General features: G+C 36.0%; 1 protein-coding gene across 1 annotated transcript in view; it reads left to right on the forward strand.

The window, feature by feature from the left end:
* Positions 1-20,977, forward strand: part of TRHR (thyrotropin releasing hormone receptor) — a 35,081-nt gene extending 14,104 nt beyond the window's left edge. The window contains exon 3 of the mRNA XM_012443322.2: positions 18,484-20,977. Within this exon, the coding sequence (XP_012298745.2) occupies positions 18,484-18,891 (408 nt within the window). The 3' untranslated portion in view covers positions 18,892-20,977. The remainder of the gene's footprint in view (positions 1-18,483) is intronic.
* The last annotated feature ends 1,490 nt before the right edge of the window (positions 20,978-22,467 follow it).

A 22,467-nucleotide genomic window follows, 5' to 3' on the forward strand; every position in this document is an offset into this window, starting at 1 on the left:
AGGCTAGGGAAAACATGATACATTTGGAATAGAATCAATAGATTTGGTGTGAGTGCATGTGTAGAAAGTGAAAAGAAAGGAGTCAAAGTGACTTTACTTGAACCATTGAGAGAGAAAGTGGCGTGACTGTTAAGAGCCTGAATTCCAATTTTACCCCTTGGAGTCAGAGCCAGGGTCAGCTGCAGACCATGTGATGCAAACAAGTTAACTTACAACCTTGAGCCTCAGTTTGCATATCTATAAAAAGAATGATAATAACAGTACCAGTCTCACAAGGGATTTATTAGGATTGAGTGCAAAAGTTCATATAAAGTATTTCTCACGTGCCTGGACATGGAAATAACAAATGTTAGCTACTGTTATTATTAATTGAATAGTGTAAATGTGGACAATAGTGGAGAAGAAACATGTTTCAGTAGGGTAAGCAAGTAAGGTTTAGTTTTGTCCATGTTGCTCTTGAAGTGGCTATAGAGTACCAGGGTACAAATAGAAATACAGATTTTAGGCTCAGAAGAAACATATAGATTGGAGATATAGCTTTGGGAGTAATTAGTATACAGATGGTTTGTTGAAGACACTAGAGTTGATGTAATTACTAGAGGAAATTTTGTAAGATAGAGAAGAACCACTGAGTAGCTAGAATTCTAAGGAGAATGAGATGAAGAGCTTTGAAATAACCAGAGAAGGAATATTCTGAGGGGGAGGAGGGAAACGAGGAGAAAGAGTTACAGAAATCAAAAAAGAAGACTATTTCGATAGTGGTCAATGATAAATGTAAAGATAAGGACTGAAAAGCACGCAGTTTGTGAATGCAGTTTCCATAAGATGTTGGAAAAATAAATTAAATTGCATGGCATTGGTGACTGGTTTAACAAGCTTGATTATGAGACAGAACAGTGATAACATGGAGAAACAAGGCAGGTATATTTGTTTGCTTTATTTTGCTTTACTTAAGATACAAGAAGGAGGCTGAGGCAGGAGAATTGCCTGAACCCAGGAGGCGGAGATTGCGGTGAGCCGAGATCGCGCCATTGCGCTCCAGCCTGGGTATCAAGAGCGAAACTCCGTCTCAAAAAAAAAAAAAAAAAAAAAAAGATACAAGAAATATACGTCTGTTTAAATTTTAATGAAAAAGAGCTAGTAGAGTGAGTGGAAGGAATTATTTGTAGATGCACAAGCAAGACTTGATATTGATGGAGCATGATTCCTCAGGAGGTAGAAGGAATAGGATAGGGCTCATCTTTCTTTTTCTTGTCAGAAAGCTTTGTGTCTAATTCATTGATCCATCTGCCGCATCTAGCACAGTATCTGGTACATGGATGTATCCAATAAATAATTGTCAAATAAACAGATGAATGAATTAAAGAAGAAATGAATGAGATGCAAAGAAAAGAGATAAGGATGATCATGGTTGCAGATTAATTTTAAGTAATGAGGAAGAAAGTTGTGAGTTTAGCAAGTTGGTTTCTGTTTTTTCAGTGAGGTAGAATGGAAAGTCATTGATTGAGAATGAGGGTAATGGCAAGGAGAAAAGGCATGGCTATTCATTGTGGAAAATGGGAGAAGTAGAGATGAGTAGACTGATAACAGATTAAGTTCCATTCATGTTTCTTTAAAAAATGAAACTGGTGTGGTAGTAAATTATAGCTGATTTGAATTTCTCTGTGACATCTAAACACTTTCCAGTGGGTCTGTTCTGGGACTCATTCCCAATAAACCATATTTAGACAAGCCATTTTCTTAGCCAGTAGCTAGCTGGCATGGTCCTCAAGGTTGTTTCCTTTGCTGCTGCAGCCAGTGACACACCCACAACAGGTATGATTTCACATTTAGCACTCTATTCTGCTTCACTGAGGCAAGGATCTTATAATTAAAGGCCAGACTGGATCATATTGGATGATAACACAGGTCAGGGATTTCATCATTTGCCAAAAAGTTCTGTCTGAAGTCCTAATTTTAAATCAATAGAAGCCAAGTGCCTCAATACATCACTTACTCAAAAACATGTGAACAAGACCAATTTATGAGTAATAACTCTCTCCTCACAATCTTGAACCAGGTCTTTCCCTTATCAGAATTCCCTGATGATATGTCTGATGTTCACAGTCCATTTTTTTTTTCTTTCCCTCAAATATCGTGGCTGTTTCCACTTTATCTTGAAAGAATTCTAGAAACACACTTAGAAGCAATTCAATTAGCCTGTGACACAAGCAACACACTCCATTTTGCCCACAGTTCTTGACTTTATTTTGGTACTGCCTTAACGTCAAAGGAATGTGATAGTGTGAGGTACAATGCTCTTAATAAACAGGATCGATCAAGGGTGCTTGACTCTTCCTGTTCATGTGAAAGCATACTGGGTTTTTTTGTGCCTCACCAGCACCATCAAGAGTACTAAAGGCAAAAGCTAGAAACGCTTTCTCTATCAATAAATCCCCACTCCTCACACTTCAGCATCATGCAGAATGTTTGGTTGTTCCTTAGGGGAGCTCTCCCAACTCAAGAAGTCTGTATTAACCACTCAAAATCCAATGTAGACCCCAAACCCAGACAGGAGGAAAACTGCTGTTACTGACCATGGCTCTTAAGCTAATGAATAACAGTTTCTGGTGCTGGCTTCTCCTCGACTCCATCCATTTCCTCAGGATAATCAATCGGGAAAGGTTATTAAATCACACCAGGCTCATTGTTCCTATCATTAACATGTTTTAAATCAGAACAATGCCCATGCATATACCACAAGCAGAGAAAGCAATCTCGACTTTTTTAAAAAAACCATGAACACTGAGGCAGCAGAAGAAAGAAAATTCATGTTCTTATATGCCTTGTTAGTCAAAAAGCAGAAACTTCGGGGCTGTGATGAAGTGAATTATCATCTCAAATAATTTTCAGTGCTCATTAGAAAGGTCTTGGTAGCCTTTAAGAAAGGTAGAATAATTTTTTGCAAATTTATTCCTAAATGTAAGCCCACTGCCAGGTTGTCCACTATCTTTAAAGAGTTACAGGCCGGGCGCGGTGGCTCAAGCCTGTAATCCCAGCACTTTGGGAGGCCGAGGCGGGTGGATCACGAGGTCGAGAGATCGAGACCATCCTGGTCAACATTGTGAAACCCCGTCTCTATTAATACAAAAAAATTAGCTGGGCACGGTGGCGCGTGCCTGTAATCCCAGCTACTCAGGAGGCTGAGGCAGGAGAATTGCCTGAACCCAGGAGGCGGAGGTTGCGGTGAGCCGAGATCGCGCCATTGCACTCCAGCCTGGGTAACAAGAGCGAGACTCCGTCTCAAAAAAAAAAAAAAAAAAAAAATGGATAGTTATTATTCTTCTTCAGCTAAAGTGACCTAACACAATTCCAAAAATCAATGCTAGAGAGTCAAACTGCTTAGTAACACTGAGGAATGTAAACTATTCTTTCAAAAGCACCAAAAATTTACCATAAAGACAACTTGAAAAATGATGATTAGCAAGGACAAAATTCAGAAAACCATTTTCCCCAAAGAAAAATAGAAATGTCTGCGTTCAGAAGTAAAACATCTTGGTAAACTGTTATGTAGTACTGCGAGGGGAAATGCTATGCACGAAAGCCTTTGGAATGAGTAGTGATTTCCTCGTATACTAACTAGCCAATATTTTGTATTTATTGCCATGTTTACAGTCATTATGAAGATTTGAATGTATTATATCTTAATATAATACATTGCAAATTTATATATTGCAAATTTATTGTTGTCAACATTTATTTCACCCAAAACCCCTGAAGAACAGGACATTTTCCCATCAGTAGTAGAGGTATATCCCAAGACAAATTTTAAAGATGAGGCAACATTGCAGACTCTCCAGAGAGCATGGAGAATTTTGAAAATTCACCTAAGTGATTTTTGAAATCCTCCTCAAAACCTCCCCATTCCAGTTCAAGAATCACTGTTTAAATATTCTAGCTTAAATTCTTCAGTTAATATCTCATTTGGTAACTGGGTACCAGGGCTCATGCCTGTCATCCCAGCTACTTGGAAAGCTGAGATGGGAGGATCACTTGAGCCCAGGAGTTCAAGAGAAGCCTGAGCAACATAGAGATACCCCATCTCTTGGATAAATATATTTAATGCAACAGGTTAAATACATTTGCCTGATTATCCTTCTAACAACATAATCCAGAAAATAATCTGTCCATTTGCATATGTGTCCATCGTTAATTAACCTTTGTAATAGGTAATATTATTGAGCTATTAGTATGTGCCAGGCATGGTGGTGCTAAGGGATTTTCACACATCATCTCATTTGTACCTATGACATAAGTATAATTTATCCTGTGATTTTTAAAGATAAGGGGTATAAGATTTAGTGATATTAAGCTCATGGTCACATATTCAAAAAAAGAAGAGCAAAAAGTCTAATCCCAGAATCTAATCCAAAGTCTCTGATGGCAACACTTTTCTCTGATTCTGCATGCACTTGCCCACGGTATGAGCATCTCAGAAATGAGGTGCAGAGATAAAGGCTGTATCCACCCAGCAAAAAGTGAGCATCATCATATATGTGTGACAATTAAATTCATTCATTCATTCCACAAAAATACATTGAATACTTACACATTTCTGAATCCCAGGCACTCTTTTAGGCCTTAGAACACAGCAATGAACAAATATGACGAACATCCCTCTTGCATGGAGCTTTCTTTTTAAGGGGAAACAGGTAATAAAAAACAAATGCCCATATTATATCACATTGTGACCTGTCAGACTGTGGAGAAAAATCAAGTGAACGAGGGAAATAATAAAATGCTGAAATGAGAGGTGTCTAATTTTAAATAGGACAGTCAGTGATATTAAATAAATAGCCCATTTTCAGAGTATGTTGTTGTATTGACTCTATATTCAGGCACTAGTGAATGTCATTTATACATCAATACCTGAAACTTATACACCAAAGCCTGAGTTTTTCCCATTGCTGCTATGTTAAGATACCAAACTGGCCAATATAAGTCATTTGGTTTCTATGTACAGGAAATACAGCATTAGCGATACTATTTAATTATATTATTCTAAAAGAAAATGCATTCTACATTCTAATTCAAAACTGCAACAACATTCTAATTCAAAACTACAACATTCCAGTGGTTGAATAAGGACCTTTCGGTAGGTCAGTGATTAAGAGAAGTTTGTGATAGCTGTTCCTTTATCCAAATAGGTCTTAGCTCTCTCCATTTTTGTAAGAGAAAGTATGGCAATGTCTACGTAGTCTTTTTCACCTGGGGAATAAGAAATAGTTACCTTTATAGGGACAGATTGGACAAGAGACTCTTCTGCCTGGTACAAATCTCACTTTACCATTTGTAAGTGGTGTATGAGTTTCTTCATTTGTAAAATAAAGATGATAGTATCTTCTTTGCAGTGTTATTGTGGAGATTAAATGAGCTAATATGCGTGAAATACTTAGAACAGAACCTGGTGCGTAGTAAATAATGGGTGTTTTCTATTATTAGTTTCAAAAATAGCTTTCACTTTTCTCAAATTTGCTATGTTCTCAGCACTGCCATAAGCACTTATCACATTTATCCACACAGCAACTCTTTGAGACACATGAAAATTTCTGTCACCATTTTACTGAAGAAAAAACTGAAACTCACAAACACTATGGGCCCAATGCCTACCAACTGGTGAGTGCTGGAGCCAGGATAGCCACAGGGACTGCCATAAAAAAGCAGAGTCTTTTATATTGGTAAATTAAGTCCGATACAAAATCCAAGGGACTGGCTTGCTTTGGGCCTGGAGGGCCAACTACCATCAATTTGTACATGCATCTTCTCCAAGAGGTTCCTGCATGGGTTTCTACACTACTTTTTGATTTAACCATGCACAACAGTACATATCTTCTGGAAAAGAGCTCTCAAGATTATTAAAAGTATAATGTTACCATGATTGTTTTAGGTGTTGGTAGAGAGAGAATGCAAATTATGATTCTGTCATAAAAGAAAGAAAATTCTAAATCAAAACTTTGGTTCACAAGCTAAGAGCTAGCTTAATATGGTGTATATTACTCATGGGCTATGTTGATAATAGATGAAGAATTTGAAAAATAATTAACCATAAATATGAACAGTAGTTTGAAACAGATTGTATGCATTTGTCTGTTATATTAAAAGTGTTCAACTACTCCACTCACTGGCAAACTGAGATCATAGGGCAAAAGCAGTTCTACTTCTTGTTTTCCTAATTAAATTTTTAGTAGATCTTAAAAAGCCATGCCTGTTCCCTTATTTATTGACCATGGCTGCTTTCTCACTACATTGGCAGAGTTGAATAGTGTGACAGAGATTGTATGGCCCACAAGGCTAAAATATTTACTATCTAGCCCTTTACAGTAAAATCTTGCTGACTCCTGAACCATTCCTACTTAAGAATTTATTTGTGAAAATAATTATACACTTAGTACATGTACTGCTATATGGTAATTGCTCAATAAGTATATTATAAATACCATTAAATAAATATGTTTGCATTCCACAAAATTGCCAAATGCAGGAAAGGTCAAGTTTATCGCAGGCAGCCTGAACTAGCAGCTAGTGCATCTCCTGCTTTCATTTTAACTCTGTATCTCCTAAAGAAAATGCTTTCTGTGTGTGTTGGAACCTGCTTATTTCAATAGACCCTAAAGATACCAATTTAAAATCTATAGATGCAGAGTAGCATCATGAGAAATAGCCTTCAACAACTTCATGAGTAAAGAAGGAGCCACAAAAGATTGAATGTGACAGCTGACAGATAGGACAGAGCAAGAAAACCTGTTAAAGTTAGCTTCGTATCCTTTGGAGGCAAATCCCATTTTAGGTTGGTACATATTAACATAGTGTCAATCAATACTCAGTAATAGGAAGTGAACTTAGCATAAATCAAATTGAGTTAGCATTCCCTTAGCTCTTTATTTTTCCTAAGTTCTTCCTAACACTATAGCCAATAATTCTTTATTTCTACAGAATAACTGACTGTTTCCTGAAAACATTTTCTTCACTGTAATTGCATTCTGATCTGTCAATCATGTCCTTTTCTGAGAAGGAATCTTTACATATTGATTCTAATTTTTAAATGCAAGTGTTTTTGATGCCAAACTTGTTTTAGAAGTTAGAGACAAAAATATGCAATACATATCCTGTCTCTTAACCAGGAAAGAAACCTGACACGATATCATACTGATATTCGTGATTAGGAATGGAAATGTAAAATGGCAACATAGAACTCCACAGAGGCAGAAGGACTCAGACTAGCATTAATGAACTGGTTTTTTTCATTCATTTATTCATTCATTTTCTGAATGTTTATTGCACCTACTAAGTGCCAGAGCCTCATGTTGCCCCTTGCAGGTAGAGGAGTAGCAACCCTCAAGGAGGCATCATTCTAGGGAAGAATGAGAGACAATGCATAAGTAAGCCAATGAAGGAACAGGATCCTTTCAGATGGTGACTACTAGCACAAACAAATAAACAGGGAGACATGAAGGAAAGTAACTTGAAGAAGGATTAGTATTTACCTCTCTCCAGAATTATTAACACCTAGGAATCGGTTTCTCTTCATTTATATAATATAAAGAATAGAATGCCTGTCTCATAAATACTATAAAAATTAAACAATTCAATAAAGTCCCTGGTTCTGTGTTTAAAATATAAAGTGTTCAGTAAGATATTATTATTATTATATTATTGTCAAAGTTTTCATCTGTCATTTGGTTAAATCCTACACATTTCCCCAGTGATGGTAAATCGTACCCCCTTAAATTATGGAAAATTAGCTGTCTTTTATTGAGAACCATACCCTATGCTGGTGCATTACCTAAACTACCTCATTTATCCATACCTCTTTGTACTTCACAGACATATATTCTGAGGCTTACAAGGGTGAAATGTCTTGTCCAATGCCACACAGATAGCAAGTGGCAGAACTAGATTTAAAGTCCAGCTAGGTCTACTTCCGTAGCGTGTTCCCTTCATCACTATGCTAACACTACAAAATCAATCCTGACTGTATCATCCAAAAGAGACTGTGATGCAATACTAATCTGTGTTGAATGCTTAGAACTCATAGCCAAGGCCAGCATGGTTTGTAGGCTCAAATTATGTTTCTAGTCAAGCAGTGAAGAAGCAGGTAAGTACAAAGAAACTCCATTCAGTCTGTTAGGTTAACACAGAGTGATAAAGCTGGCACTTCTTACCAAGGATGCAGATTTTAAGACAAGATAAAGAGTATAACAGCCCCTTAGATTAGAAAAGTATAGTGCATGTTATAATGTGTTTTCATGTTCTCCTTGTAATGAATCCTCATGCATATATTTTCTCACATTAAATGCAGATATCAAGGCTAAAAAATATTTTAGTGGCAATGGTTTGTAAAACTGAGATTTAAAACCAAGGCTTCCGATTTTGAGTATCATATTTAGTTCATCAAAAAGCTAAAATTAGTGGAAAAGGTTGAATGAATGGTTTGCTGAAGGGAAGATAATGTGCCTATCTTTTGGCTAACTCTGTGAGTCTTTTAGGATAGCTAGAAAATTAGCTCTGTAACTCCAGGCCTGAGCATAGTACAGGCTGTCTCCCTTGGGAGAGACACAGGTGGAGTAGGAGTCTGATGCCTCCCAGGTGCTCCCAGCTGTATGATGAGGGACTTTGTCCAAGATTTTTAGAAGCAAGACAACTAAATGTCCTCTTAAAAATCTGGCAGCTCTGAGAATTTTACTTCTATTTAAGGATCACCATCATCTCTCTGCTTCTCCATCATTTGCATTCTACATTTTAAAATATCCTCTTTGATTTCCCATCCCCTACTGGGTAAGCAGCTGAGGAATCACTTATCTGTGTCTCTGTTTACAATGTCACCTTTACCAGGCTGTATAGCCCAGAGAAGCATGAGGGAGAGAAGAGGCTGTGAAATATCTCCCTTGGGAAAGATCAGTGTCTTCAGAGAAGTGTTACAGCTAGCAGCTCGGAGCCAGCCAAGGTGCCCAATTAGAATTCCTAAAAACTAGTTCCAAATGAAAAAATAACCAGGAAAAGTAAACATACCCTAGAGAGCAAAGTTAAGAAAATTAAAGCGAGCTATATTAGGGCAGACTTTTCCACAGGCTTAGCTATTTACCAGTAATTTACTTAGAAGAGAGAATATTTAGAAAAGGATAAATATCTGCCCATGGCAGATCAACTGTAGCATTTTTCTAGCATGGCTCACAAAAGAATTCAAAATGATATTTTGTTTTCTAAATTTAGATGTTATTGTAATTTGAATCCAAATTCTGCCAGTTGAGTTTTTCTTTCCCAGCATGTTTCTAAATACTCACCTCCTGTGAACAAGAAAACATCCAAGCAACAGGAGAAAAACCAACCTCTCATCATTCCTGATTACCAGACTCCATAATCAATACTGAAACCTCAGCACTACAACAGTTGCTAGCATTGTAGAAAGTGTTACATCTAATCCTCAAGTCTAGATTCAAATCTTACCTAGCACACAGCTGTTTTCCATTCTTAGAAGAACCCTGAGATAAGAAACATTTAAAAATATGTTCCATAAGAACTTAGTATCACAGTGTGAACAGGAATATCTTTGTTAGGTGTGATAGGCATAATAAACCCTTGTGTAGAAATAAGAGTTAGTTTTTCATTCTCCCTGCTCCACTCCCACATACAACCTCCATCAATTCCAAACTTAAGCCCAAGTTTTGCTTTTAGGTTTTTCAAATTTCAGGAAAAATATTCTTTCCCAAAATTCAAGGCATTATAGTAAAGAGAAAAAGATGATGTTGGAGTCCAATGTATCATTTTGATACACCAATACAGCAAATGTGTGGCTTTTGATCACCAGCATATACATTTTCTGACATCTGTAAAATGTAGATAAAAAGTAGGGCTGTTATGAAAAATATATCAAGTGCCTTGCCTGATGCATGCTATGTATTTCATATATTCTAATTATCTTTCTTCCTTTGATCTGCTAATTCCTATTACTTAGATTAGAATACCTTCAATTTTCATCTATTTTTTCCATTCTAGATTAAAATATGTTCCAAAAATACTGCATAGTTCCCATCGCACATAGACTGTTGTTGATTCTCAGAAAGCAAGGCTCACCATCACTTGGAGCCTCTCTTATACTGAGAAATGTTGGTACAACTTAGCATTGAACCCTATTTCCACTAACCAGGACAGCTCAAAATCCCATCACTTTCCCACTCTTCATGTATGTGTGCCTCTAACTTTCTTCTCGAAAGAAAGTACAAGGCTTTGAGGGTTCATCTCACATCAGAGTGAAAAGCAGAGCTCTGTTCATTTTCCATAAGAAGTACCTTCACATTTGCATTTGATGATGCTAAGTTATTTTCCTAGAGAGCCGAAGGTGTCACAGAGGAAGGGTCATGTCATATTCTACATAGCTTTAAGCCATCCTATTGTCATCTGTGCTCTGATATCCTCCTGATAACAGTGTCAACTCACGGCCCTGCTGGTGCATGCAGCCCTCCTGAGATATAAAGTGTAGTTTACTGTCCCCTCAAATGTCTTGCTCAAAAAAGAAGTCTTCCTATATTTCTCAGCGCACTCTAGAATTGTGAAGAAAATACTTTGTTTCCCCATTTCACTGATGTGCCACACTTATAAATTTATACTTTAAAAATCCTGGCTGGGTACAGTGACTCTCACCTGTAATCCCAGCACTTTGGGAGACCAAGATGGGAGGATTGCTTGAGCCAAGGAGTTCAAGTTTACAGTGAGCTATGATTACACCACTGTACTGCAGCCTGGGTGACAGTGATAACTTGTCTGTGAAAAAACGAAAACAAAAATAAAATAAAAATCCTGTGTCAGTGTTTTCTTTTCCTTCAGTCCTTCTTCTCTTTCCTTATCAGATACAACCAAAGTTTCTCTATTGTGAATCCCTGCTAATATTTTCTTGAGCATTTTTAATCAGAAGAGAGCCCAGAAAACACTCCATAATGCTTGCCAGAAAGGCTATTCTGAATGAAACATTTAGGTACAGTACTTGGCAAGTGAAGTCAAGAACCTATGCATTAGCATCCCTGGGTGGCTTCTTGGCAAGAAATCCATAAGCAAAACACAGAATATATCAGTCCACAGTCTCTCCACCATGAATCACCACTCAGTTGTCATTCACTTTCATTATAATTAACTGACGAGTTGATGTCAAGCCCTCGTTTTGGCCCCCTCATTCAACTTTTAAGCCCCATCAATGATCTCACTCCATGATATGAAGCACCCCACATTGATTATAACTGTCTTTTGAAAGATCAATATCAGCCAGGCTCAGTGGTTCATGCCTGTAATCCCAGCACTTTTTGGAGGCCAAGGGAGCGTGGGTCACTTGAGGTCAGGAGTTCAAAACCAGCCTGGCCAACATGGTGAAAACCCACCTCTACTAAAATACAAAAATTAGCCGGGCGTGGTGGTGCACAGATATAATCCCAGCTACTCAGGAAGCTGAGGCAGGAAAATCGCCCTGGAGGTGGAGTTGCAGTGAGCCAAGATCATGCCACTGCACTCCAGCCTAGGCAAAACAATAAAACTCCATCTCAAAAAAACAAAACTGAATGTCCAGAGATAAATCAAAACAGCAGAATAATCTGCAAGAAGAAATTCCCAGAGCTTCCAATTAGTGTGGAAGCTTGGCTAAATTCAGATTTGTTTAATTATCGTGTCAAGTTCATCATTCAGCTAGCACAATTATTTTAACAAAATTTAAAGAGTCATTGATCACTTTGCTGAGGGCCATCTGAGAGTAAAATATTCCCAGTTATAGGACACTTTGTTAATATGCAGAAATACTGGAGAACATGGACAGAGTCCAAGCACAGAATGTATTGTTACCCTCTGAAGAATGGCATTAGAATAATAAAGACTAAATGTTTTGTATTCATTAACAAGAAAATATTTCCAGAAAGAAGTATATTTCTGAAAATGAGAGTATTCCAGCCAGAAGAAATACAAGAACTAGAGTATTTTTGCTAATTTAACAAATTCTAAACCGATGCATAACTCCATAATAATATTTTAACATTTGTGAAAAATAAGTATTTACTCAATAATAATTTAGCTGTGCATTGAGTACTTATGTGCCAGGCATATGTACAAAAGACTTCTCCCAGTGTTTTGTAGAGTAGAGATGAAGTGAAGGTCTGTTGTTAATTTACTTTGTGAATGAAGCCAAACAGGGGTTTTGGCATTATGCAAGGTGAAATCCAAAATTGATAAAGAGTCTATTCACAAATTAAAGTTATCTGTTTGTAATACCCTTGAAGATCACTCATTATAAAAGAGATAAATAGTCTTCGAATACAAGTTTAAAGATAAGGTTGTCACCGTCTGGTATATGGCTTTGGTTTTTAGTACTAACAGAGCTTTTTTCACAACTTAAGATTGCCCTGGAATTTAGATTAGGTTCAGACAAAAGTCATATTACCTGCCCAGTGTCTTCAGAGGTAGAAAAGGACTGTGAAACCACCATGCTGAATGAAAATTTCAACTCTTTCTTCTATACCTACTACATATTGTCATTCAATAACACACAGAAGAACAAAGCCATACTCTTTATCTCCAAAGCAAGAGTATCCAGATACTAGCAAGATACATGAGCATGCACAGAATTTTTTCTGAATCATATATAGAATCAAAATTCAGAATTTTGTCTGAATCAGTACAAAAATTTTGACTAAAACTCCTAGGGAATTGAGGTATGAATCAAATCCTTATGACTTCCTACATAAACCTATAAGCTAATATCTGATAATTAATCAAAATGTCCCCAGATACTATGTAACTAGAACCTAATAAATGGCATGCTGTTAACTGGACTGTGGCCCAAGAAATGAAAGTTTTCATTTTTAAAATGTGATTATTTTTGCATTTTCAATTTTCTTTTTTTCTCTCCCCAGGAAATAGATTAGTATGAAGGAGTTCTATCTGCCTTATTATGAAAACTTTCTTCTTCCTAATCAGTGCTTTCTGAATGTAGCACTCCAATCTGGGGCAGAAACCCCACAATTCCATAGTTACCAGTGATTTCTGGCAACACTATTATGCCTTCCAAATAGTTCATAAGCAATATTTACAGTGATTAAAATTATTCAACTCACTATATATATTGATTTTTTGTGATTATCTGGAAAGAAAACAAGAGCTAGACTCAGAAAACTTTGGTTCAGTAGCTAGCTTTGTTTCTTACATGTATAAGCTGTATGGCTTTATTTCTCTGCTTCTCTGAGCTCAATTTTTAATTCCTCATCAATAAAATGGTAATGATAACACTTGTCCTACAAATCTCAGAAAAATATAAGCACAAAATAGTTCAATTACAATAAAAGAACTTTGTTAATTTTAAAGAATTCAACAATTAACTGCTATCAGAACTCCACTCAGGATTTGGAGCATTGATGAGAAAGGTCACATTTTTTCATGCATTATGTTGATCTCTTAAATGTGTGACTAAGAAATAAAGACGAAGCAGATATTCAAAAAATAATTTTGTGGATATGTTTGAGATGAGGACAACCCCACACTGTGCACTGGACTATTCACTATTCTAGAACAGTTTCCCTAATTGTCCTCTTCCAGTAAAATTCTCAAAAGATATGTTTACTATCACTATCTTCACATCTTCTCCCATTCTGGCAAGACTGTTTGGAGCAGGTTCAAGAGAGAATGGTTGATATGTTATGTTGAGAATGGCATGTCACTCCTGTGGCCTTCCTCTCAAAAATTCATAACCCCAGTCTCACCATGAGAAAAACATCAGCCAACCTCAAATTAAAGTGCATTCTATACAATACCTCATGTATTCCTCAAAATTATCAAGACCATCAGCTGTTCCAGCCCAGAGGAACATTTTACAAACTGTTCCAGCCCAGAGGAACCTAAGGTGCTGTGACAACTAAAGATCATATGGTGTTCTGGATGGGATCCTAGAACAGGAAAGAAACTTTGGGTAAAAGGTAAGGAAATCTGAATCAAGCATGGAGCTAACTAACTCCATATAAAAATTACTGGCGTAGATTCATTAATTGTGACTAATCTGCCATACTGATGCAAAAGGTGAATAATAGAAGGACTTTGGTGTGGGGTATATAGCAACTCTCTGCATTGTGTTTACAACTCTTCTATAAATCTAATACTTTTCTAAAACAAAAAGGCAATATACTAATGTTAGTTAATAGTTTCAGAACTTGTAGTCAGAGTCATAGCAGTAGTTACAGTAGTAACTACTGGTGGTATCACAGTAGTGATAGTAGTTAGTAATAGAAGATTCGTAAGCATGTTAGAAGAGAACCCAATTAGCCTGTTTCTTCCATGCAGCATATATACACAGGGTTGAACTGCATATACAGCCCACTTGAGGAACTATAATCTTAATTTTAGCAATAAGATAGAAATCTGTCCAATTCACACTTATAAAAATAACTACCTGAATAGGATCTTTATCTAGAGGCATTATAAAGATGACAAAAGGGTGTTTTGAGAAGGACTGAACTCAAACTTTTGTAAGAGAATTATGCTGCTTATTTTACATATTAAATACAGTGAAGACTAAAAGATATATAGCAGAGTTTGATACCAAAATTTCCAGCTGATCATCACAAAGAAGGTAACGCTTAGCCAGAGTGGCCAAGAACAGAAGCCATCAAGCCTAGACCCTCCTGTTCTCATCTGCCCTTCTCCTTAACCATCTCTGCCAGCAAGCTCACTCTCTAAATACTAAATTTTAATCCATTTATTTTTGCAATCTCCTTTGCTTGCCTTCAATACACTCTGCAAAAATGGCTGCCTGCTTCTATGCTGACTAAAATGACTCCACAGAGCTGACATTTTCAGAACTCGATATACCTGTGCCCCTTTTGGCAGCTGTATCTCTTTCTGTAGGGAAAGCAGAAGGAATGGAAGCCAGGCGCTCCACAGAGTGTGACATCACCTCATCATATAAAAGTAATGGCTTTGTAGTGGTTTCCACAAGATTGCTAGAGAAAGAGATAGTGCCACTACATTCATGGTCTGCAATTGAAATCTGCGTACTAAATTACTTCTAGTCCCATGATATGCCCACTGTTATGCTTCCAGATTGTCACACACACTTAATCTCTGCAAGAACAGTCTTCTCATCTCTCTTTATCTTAGGATTTTGACTTAGATGTCACTTGGACAAGGAAGCCCTTGCTAACAACCTCTCAACCCCAAGTTTATATCAAGGGTTCCCTTAGAACCAAAACATTCCTCTGTCTGAGCAGTTGTCATATTGTATTATAATTGTTCATCAGATTTAAGGTACATGAAGGCATTGCCATGTCTCTCTGGATCACTGTCAAATCATTGAGAGCCAGAACATTGATTGATACACAGTAGGGATGCAAATACGTAACTTAGAATGAATGGATAGAATCATTCCCAATCAAAAGTATATTGTAAGATCATTTTCACTCAAAGATTGTGTCATGCTATTTCTCAAGAACGTTTAAATCTTAGGGCAGAGGCTGGTGTAAAGAAGCCGTCTTTCATATCACCATACACCCTATCTGCTACTCTGGCAAAAATGTCGATGTTTAAAAACAATGAGGTTTTTAAGATGTGTTTCAAATCTACATTTATGTCACGTTTTCAGGATAAGGAATAATAGCAGAAATAAAATTTTTAAAACCACAGTGAAATTACCTGAGTATAAAAGACAATCTTCATGGCATTTCTTTTCTAGGCATTTGTTCTTACATTGAGTATGAGCTGTTAAAATCCAAACTATATCTAAAGTAAAAACTTGTGAACATTTAAAAAAGTGATTAAACTAAATCAAAAATTTGAAATTAACTAAAAATAAGTATGGGCAGGATTAAACGTACTCTCTTTCATCTCACTGGAGGTATAGTTTTTCTGGGTAAATCCTAGAAATATTATTATATTTTTTTCTTTTCACATCTCCTTAACATTTTACAAATACACTATAAACAAAAAATTGAAATGTATTAAGGACTCGTTTTACTAATTGACCTAATATCCATTTAAGAGAGTTTTAAAAATATTAAATAATATATTCTTGCAAAACCCTATAATAATACAGCAGAGTATTAAAGCACAGTAAATTATCATAATTACATATTTTTAAATAATTCCTTCCATGCCTGAATTTATTAAAGTTTTTCTTAGGGCCACTTTATGTCACATAGTGCCCTAAATCCCTGAGAGTAGAGAAATGAGTAAATTTACCCACACTGTGAAGAAGTTTACTATTTATTGGAGAGATAAACAAGTATAGGTCACTGCAATGAAATCTTTGGGAATGATGTCAAAGTATGCCTGAAGGTGCTGCGGAAATACACAGGAGAGATACTAACCTTGCAACAGGTTGCTCTTCTCCATACAATCTAAGTTGCTCCCTTCACTGACATTCAGTGAAAAGAGGCAGGTAGATGTTACATGTGGATTCAATGTGGATTCAATGTTTCACCTGACAGTTGTAGGGAAAGATAAAAGTAGATGAAATTCAACCTTTCTTCTGAAATTTAGCAGCAGTAATTGTGGTTTGGTTTGTACATTGAAGAAGTTAAGTGTTTTGGTGACCATAATGAAAATAATACAGTAGAAATGTTAACAAAAATGCAAGAAACTTTCATAGAAAGGGCAAAGTATAAAGGAAGGAGCATGACTTTTGTCTTAAGTGCATAGGTTTGAATCATAGCTCTGTCAATTACTACTCATGTGTCTGTAGACAAATCATATAAATTACCTAAACCTTAATTTCTTCATATGCAAAATGAAATGAATACTAGCTTACTCGTGGAGTTACTATAAGCATTAAATAAGATAACATTTATATAGCACTTTTCAGATTACCTGTGCCATCTTAAAGGACTAAAATGTGATGGTAGAGATCTAATTGTAAACTAAACTAGGTATTTCAATGCAGGATGCTTTACCCCTGACAGGGAGTGGGAGAATGCTGACAAGTGTGAAGCAGTGATCTGATTTCAGAGAGTCTGGAGTACCAAGCAGAGAATAAAGGCAGGGATGTGGTTGATGATAACAATGAAGATGATAATCACAGCATCTCCTCCAAAAGCTTAGACCATTTATCACTTTGATTTCCTATGACCAATTAAAATACTTACTTACATATTTTTAAAATATATAAGTGATTTCCTGTGACCAATTAAAATACTTACTTATATATTTTTAAAACAGAAAAGTGCACTTAGGAAAAATCATGTTTCAGTTAACTCCTTTGCTAAGTAGACCCTCCTTGACTCTAAAACAAGTCAGAATCTCTGGAATGTCTTACTTGGTATTATATGAACCAATGTGAAATCTCACTGAACAACTTTCCTACTCCCAGTGGTAAAATAGGGAGTGTTAGTATCCTAACATACATTGAGTCAGAATGAAGCTCAGTGATCAGTGAGCAATGTGGGATATTAACCTCATCCTATCTATTGTCTAACTTCCTGTGCATTGCTTATACTTAGGAGTGGCTTCAGCATTAGGTAGAATTCCAGCATTTGCTTTCTCTCTCTTTCACTTCCCTTTAACCTGTAAGAGTGCAAAAGCTTGGAATTCAAGCTCACTCACTAATCCTGGCCTGAGACTCTACAGCTTCCAGCAAAGTACTTAACAGCCTCTGTACTTGTTTTCTAATTTGAAAAAGTAGTGGGTACAATACCTATTTTAGGAGGTTTTAAACTTTTTAAACATGATAACAAACATCAAACACCTTGGATAGGGTCTGGCATATAGCAGGCATTCAATAAACACCGACTTTTTTGCATCATTCTTTTCATCCACTGTTACCTCATTTGATTTAGGAGGGCGTTGTTGGCTCCATTTTACAGATGAGTTGTAAGATAGGTTAAGATAATTTCTTAGGCCACACATAAGGTAAGTAAAGAAGGGATTTGACCCTAAATCTCCTAATGCTTGTCACAGACACTTTCGGCACCCTGTGCTAACATCCTCTTACAAGACTCTGATTTCAGCCATAGCTGCAGTAGATGGTTCCTGCAGCTGGAAACATCCCACTTCAGGCCTCCACTGTACCATTTGTCTCTCCTCTTCTTGGCCTCAAGTTCCTCTCTAAAGGCCTTAGGAGTTTTCAGGCAAGAGAATTCTGGAAGTACACAGGAGTTAAAGTCCTTAACAACACCCTTTAATGAATGGACACCAGCATCCATTCTCTTCCTTCTGACAGATAATTCTCAATTGCATTATTTGAGTCAGAGTTGGCCATAGGGGGAGCTATCTCAATAGCACACCCTACTTTGGCTTTTCCTTGTCTATTGCATTCTGTTCTAATTAATGACCCTTAATCCTGCTTCCTAGGATTATTTCTCCAGTAAATGACCTGCACCTAAGTCTTTGTCTCAGATCACATTTTGGGAACTAAAGGTTTGGGTGAGAGAAGAAAGCATGTTTTGTTTTGTTTTCATTTGTGTTTGTGCAGCATTTCTCTCTATTTCTCCTTAGGTTACCAAGATGCTGGCAGTGGTTGTAATTCTGTTTGCCCTTCTATGGATGCCCTACAGGACTCTTGTGGTTGTCAACTCATTTCTCTCCACTCCTTTCCAAGAAAATTGGTTCTTGCTCTTTTGCAGAATTTGCATTTATCTCAACAGTGCCATCAACCCAGTGATTTACAATCTCATGTCCCAGAAATTCCGTGCAGCCTTCAGAAAGCTCTGCAACTGCAAGCAGAAACCAACAGAGAAACCTGCTAACTGCACTGTGGCCCTAAATTACAGTGTCATCAAGGAGTCAGACCATTTCAGCACAGAGCTTGATGACATCACTGTCACTGACACTTACCTGTCTGCCACAAAAGTGTCTTTTGATGACACCTGCTTGGCTTCTGAGGTATCCTTTAGCCAAAGTTGATTCATGAATTAGAGGAAAATGGACCACAAAGAAAATGAGAATCTGTGCAATAATCAACAAAAGGGAGAATATGGCCAATAGTTGTATGTGAAGACAGAGCAGATCAGTCTTTTGTCAATGCTCTAACAAGTCCTGGCCCTAGATACTTTAAGGAGGATGATTCAGACTTTCCTTCTTTCAAACTAGTATCACAAAAAATGAAGCCGATCTGTGAAATAGCTAAATGATTAAAAACTGAAAGTTTAGCCCTTTTTGTTGAACTTAAGAAATTTACTATATTTTCTGGGCTTATAGAGTTTCAGTAAAATCCAGACAGCAATTTACATTATTCATAATAACCTTACCAAATGTCCCTTTTCAACCCCCTAAGTTATTTATACATTCAATAATTTGACAACATGCAGATTTTTACGTTTGCATTTAGTATTTCCTTTTAATATAGTACAGTGCTAGCTCATGAATATCTGAAATTAAAGGGAAAATATTATAGAAAACATTTTATTTATTAAGTAAAAATAAGATTTTAGACATACATGTTCACTGTATTTTAAAAATTGTCATAAGGTTTATAAAATTCTGAGATGATTTTTATATCTTAGAAGGCAGATAACCATCACTCAACTTTAATGTTAAATAAACCTCAAAGTATCCAAAATTATTAATTAAGGAGAAATGTAGATTTTAAGATAAATCCAACTCTTATCAACTCTTCCAGCCTCCTGCATGATAGATGGAACAAGGTAAAAACCCAGATTAAGTAACTGGGAAGATACAAACTAACATATGATTAATTTTGAAAAGTATAGCCAAGACAAAAGCAAGTATTTATAATAAAGTTTTGCTTCTTCTTTGAAGCTTTTAAGCAAGAAAATCTTTTTGAACATTCTTGTTTATGAACTACTGAGCCATCCTTCAAGCAAAATCTAGCTTAAAAGTCCGAAACATTTGTAAAAGTTTCATTGTTACTCTAAATCAGCCAAAATCCTGGTATCCCCATTCCAGATGAAGACTTCCCACTGAGAACTGTAGTGTATGGATTTTTACCTTGGTTGCAATTGTCTTTTCTTCCTAACTGCTTGTTGTTTGTAGGTTCTTTTTTTGTTTTTTCTCAAACGTTAGTGATATTTTGTTTACAGATTCTCAATCAAAGCAATGCAAAATTCTATTGGCTTTATTTTCAGTAGAGTTAAAACTGATTTCATCATATTATCAGTTTCTCACTTTTATATTTATGATCGAGATCTGCTAATGCAGTGATTATTAGAGACTTGTGAATGAATCTGTCCAGGACATTTGTCATTTCCTACCTGAATCTCTTACCTACTGAGATTTGGCCAACCAGAATCTTCAATGGTGTAAATTGCCCTTGGTAATGGTTTGGTAGTCACTGATTTTTAATGACTAGATGATCAAAAAGTACCCATACCTTTACATGCCCCATAGCCTGGCATTTTCCCTCTCCAGTCTATATCCCTATTTTATGGACTTTTCTAGAACCTAGTTGCTAATGATAATTAGGCCTACCCACCTTCTTAATGAAGAATATGCCATTCTACTTTCAAAACTTGTTTTTAAATGCTGTTTCATGAAGACTCTACTATCCAGAACCTCATTCTAGAATATGCTTTTTTGAAAATTGTCTTCATCTACTCCACCAAGACATTTTTATCCTGTTGCTATAGTAGTAAACAAATGCAAGCCAATATTTGCAGGAAATACCCTAAAATTCTACCCGCATGACAGTAAGCAATGTATGTCAACTGACTTTTCATTCTGGTATAAATAATAATCTTGGCATTGTATAAATAGAGCACCCCAAATCACACAAACATATGCGTGTTTATAAACACATACCCATATGTTCATAAACTGGAGGAAAAGGGATTGGAATATATGAGATTTTTTTCATTACAGAAAGAAACTAGTATGATTGAGCATCTACTATGTCTCAGGTATGCTGGTAGAGTCAATCAACATTATCTTCATCACAATTTCACTACAGCTGTGATTTCTCTGATGATAAGACCAGTTTTCCTGTAACCTAATTTCTAATTGATAAACATTTATGGATTTTGCAGAATTATTATATTAGGTGTTAAAAAATACAATTAATTTAACATGATATGCATAGAATACAAAGATGCTCTTCTCATCTTTGGATATTTAATGTATAGACTGAGTTCTTCTACTTTAATTTTTAAAAAGTTATTTGTCAATAATCTGTTAGTTTTAGAGCACATGGGAAATTCATAAGAACTCAGTTCATAGTGTTTTAACTCTAAAGCAAATGCCATTATAAAATTAAATGTTCCTATGTAATGTCCAATAGATATTTGAATTTATCCAGAAGAGACATAACTTTTTAAAATATTCTTTATCACACTATACTCAATTATGAAATATTTCCATAAATAATCAAAACAATATACCACCAGATGAGAAACAAAGAGCTAGATTAAAATTTGCTGGTGAAATGAAGTAACGTTATTAAGAGCCTTCCTTAATAAAAATGCCCTGTTTTATTTTATTACTTCCAATTTCATTAATTGCTGAGTGTCACTGGTTAGATCTTACACTTGAGGTAATTGGGTAAAGGGCACCGATCATGAATAAAATGAACAAACATAAATTCCCTCTCAGGACTTAAGGGCTATGAGTATATTTCTAGACCTTAACAAACAAGGCAGATATTCTAAATGCTGAAGAAAAATGAGACAAGTCCAGACTCTATAGTCATTCTTAAACAAATTCAATATACAGAACAATAAACCTTGATAATACACAGAAATATATGACTGATTTGGCTAAACAACTCGCAATGTCAAAGGAAAAGCCACAGCCATAAAACTTAGTGTAGTGCAACTAAGTCTTAATGGATATTTGAAATGTTTTATTTTCAGAAGACTATGTTGGAATAATAAGAACAATATGTCTTAGTAAAAGCTGGGTCAACATAGTTTTGGCTGGTTTTTAAAGAATAAAAGAGTTTATATCCTTTTAAACTATGTTAAATCTCTAAACATGATAAAAAGAGAAAACAACTTTCTGAAGGAAAATATTTTATGTGGTTAACCCATCAATCTTTGAATTCTATAAATATTATATTTAATATTTTTACTTCTCAATTGCAATTAAAACGGGTTGGAATATTTGTGTATGAAATAGGGAAACTCAATGTGAATTTTTGTACACTAGTCAGTTTCAGAGTCAAGAAAAAATGTTTTCAAATGTTTTAAGTCACTCAGCAAACATGAATATCCCCAGCAATTGATTTCCTATGCATCCATAGCTGTCTACAATAAACAGCCATCAAAACCAAGATCTGATTGAGTGAACATAAGCTTTCAGAATAACACACACGAAGAAATCTTACAGAGCTCGGTGGTCATAAGTATTTTTCTCTCTCTTCTCTCTTCCCCATCAAACTCTCATCACTCCACAATCATCATTTTCCTCGTAGCAGAAAGATTCATCTAAGTTCATTCAAGACTAAACTTGGACATGAAATATCTTAAGCACAAGTGTTCTTTCAAACATATTTATGTATAAAAATATGTGGTTGTTTTGCAAACTTTC

Source organism: Aotus nancymaae, unplaced genomic scaffold (genome assembly GCF_030222135.1).
Source record: "Aotus nancymaae isolate 86718 unplaced genomic scaffold, 86718_ANA_hifiasm-v0.15.2.pri h1tg000036l, whole genome shotgun sequence".
Classification (NCBI taxonomy): domain Eukaryota; kingdom Metazoa; phylum Chordata; class Mammalia; order Primates; family Aotidae; genus Aotus; species Aotus nancymaae.